The 2,630-nt window shown below is 53.4% G+C and overlaps 1 protein-coding gene across 1 annotated transcript in view; it reads right to left on the reverse strand.

Annotated features, from left to right (window-relative positions):
• Positions 1-331: 331 nt before the first annotated feature.
• The window catches only part of ATF6 (activating transcription factor 6), a gene marked incomplete at its 5' end in the record, with an annotated part of 77,652 nt that continues 75,353 nt past the window's right edge, over positions 332-2,630 (reverse strand). Inside the window, one exon of the mRNA XM_029085797.1 lies at positions 332-546. Within this exon, the coding sequence (XP_028941630.1) occupies positions 332-546 (215 nt within the window). The remainder of the gene's footprint in view (positions 547-2,630) is intronic.

The following is a 2,630-nucleotide window of genomic DNA, read 5'->3' on the forward strand; positions in this document are numbered from 1 at the left end:
CGTGTACCCCCTGTGCCAGCTGCTGGTGCTGACACCAGGACTGCAGCAGTGTGCATTACCCGCACCCCTGGCACTGGGCATCACACGCCGTGTGTGTCCCCCAGGCCTGTCCCCAGCAAGGTGCCAGCTGAGCTGTATAATCCCTGGGCAGGATGTGGCTGTTGGGTAGGTCAGGCACAGGAATGGGCTAAGCGGGTCTGCCCTTGCTGTGCCGAAGTGCCAGGAGCCCCGGTAACCGGCCGGCAAAGGGGCTCGGGCTGGCAGCAGGACCTGCTGCGTGCCGGGTGCGGGTGCCGGGTGCGGGACAGGCTGTGCTGCTACACCCCAGGAGCTACTGCAGGGATTTGACAATAGCCCTCAGGGCATGAGGCGTCTCCGGGACAGAGGGAGACGCGCTGTAGAAGGTGTTGGTGTGGGTGTGATTTCTGCGCTGCTCTCGGAGGTACGGAGGGACAGATGAACTTTTGATGTGGAGGATCCTGGTGTCCATCACTTCGCAGTCGATCTGCATCATCACCTCGTAGTCCTGCCCATTGATCACATTCTCTGCAAAAGTAAGAAAAAAAGAAGAAAGTCAGAGTTAGCCCTGCAAACCGGTGACCTAATGGCACCTAAAGCAGAGCTTTCTGGACCTTTTTTTTTTTTTTCTGTAGCAGGAGCAAGAGGAAGGACCCCCTTCCTTTTTGCAGCTCCACACATGGAGCTCCATCTCACATAACACAGCCCCAGCCGGCTTGTGACACCTCAAAGGGCCCAGGTCACACTTAGCATGTGCAGTCACACCTAGAAATTATTGTGAGTTTCTTTCTTTTCTGCTTCTTCATATGCACATAATTACCAGTGGAGTTTGCCTCGTGTAATGTTTATTACTGAACTGTTCTTCAGCCACTAAAGCGTAGAGGTGATTGAAGATGGGGCTTATTTAAGAAAGCTGAATGTTTCACTTACTTTTTATTGGTTTAAGAATACTGTAACCCTCTTGACACTGAGGATCTTGAGGAATTTCTTCACCAGATTATTAGTAAAAAAAAGTCAAATCTCTCAAAAGAATTAATTGCACCTCATTAGTGAGCTGACCTGGCTGTTGTACTTGCATGACATTGTGGTGTGACACTGGACAAGGCCATTACTCTTGAGAGGCCTCCGGACACAGGGAGACCGGCACAAGGACACGCAGGGCTGCACCACGCCAGCACACCCCAGGCTGGGCATGTCTGCTGCTGCAGAAGCTCCTGGATTTGCAGGCAGGGGCTGTGCACATGGCCAGCATCTGCTGCCTGGATTTAAAGGTGGAAGACTATTCCCTGCATAGACAGTGTGTCCAGGAATGCGAGAGTCAAGATCGGATTTCCAGGCACGACCAATCCTTGCCTTTCAGAGTCAGAAATGCTGACTGCCATCGGCAGGGTTTTCTTTCTGTGCTAAGGAGGATGGAAGATCACCTAATGGAAAGCGTATGGATTGGAGGAATGCAGTATACATTACTAATTTTTACTGTTTTCCTGGATTAACTCTGACTCTAGATGACAGCTGACAACCACAGCCGGACCCTCTTGTACCCCACGCCACCTGTAGAAGCTATTAGATCGAGTATGTCTGGTAGAGTAATGAAAAGCAGGAGCAAACCCTTGCTAAGGGGGCTGAGAGCCTGCAAGGGAAATCAAAGTTCCCACCTGCAGAAATGAAATGGAAAAAGCTCTGTGTGTGCCACCGAGTGACCGAGGCCAGGAGCAGCTGTGCCTGTCTCTGCAGGTCACCCCTTCTCTCATCCTTTGGATGTGCTCTTGGTTCTCCCGCAACAGGCTCAGGACGAGATGGTGGAGAGGGCTGGGCTGGTGGTGCTGCCCAGGACAGGGGCTGCACAGGGCAGCTGGAGGCACAAGGAGAAGCTGGTGGGGGGTAAAGAGCCTGGAGAGAGCCAACGGGAACAGATCAGCTCCCTGTGACACTGCAAGCTGAAAATGCAGCTTCTCAGGTCACAGACGACAGCTTGACAGGACCCCAGCTATGTCAGAAGATGTGCTCCAAAGCCACAAGTGGGTGAGGTGGGATGGGAGGGCAGCCAAGGGCAGGAAAACCTCTCAGTAAGGCAGTGAGACTTTCCTGCACAGCGGGCTGTCATTAGGATCCCTGGCACTGCACAACACGGAGGAGAACAGCAATCCCAGAGAGCAGCCCACGCGAGGGAGGGAGCTGCGCTGTGTGGGTGGCAGCGGGGAGCATGGGAACCAGATCTGTCCATCTCCACCAGCCAGGATCCTGCTTCTCCCAGCGCGGACACAGGCTCTCCCTGTGACTAAGTGGACCGCGATTATGTAAACCACAGCCCTGCTACCCTATGCAAGAGGTGCTGTGTCTTCTGAGGCCACCACAGCTGAGATAGCTGGGAGGAACCACGTTCCCAAGGAGCCTCTCTGGCCAGCAGGCATAGAGGGGACTCACACATCCAACTCAGACGTTTGCAAAGCACCTGAATCCTGCCCTGTGTGTGTCAATCAGCCCAGGAGTGACATTCAGGTTTAAAGACAGGTATCTGATTCTTTCCCCTTTTGGGCAGAAGGTATTGTTGATGAAGAACTGCTGTGGGAAGCCTCTGCAAAGGGTCTCATCTCACAGGGATGAGGACAGTA

Source organism: Antrostomus carolinensis, unplaced genomic scaffold (genome assembly GCF_000700745.2).
Source record: "Antrostomus carolinensis isolate BGI_N321 unplaced genomic scaffold, ASM70074v2 scaffold22957, whole genome shotgun sequence".
Taxonomy (NCBI): domain Eukaryota; kingdom Metazoa; phylum Chordata; class Aves; order Caprimulgiformes; family Caprimulgidae; genus Antrostomus; species Antrostomus carolinensis.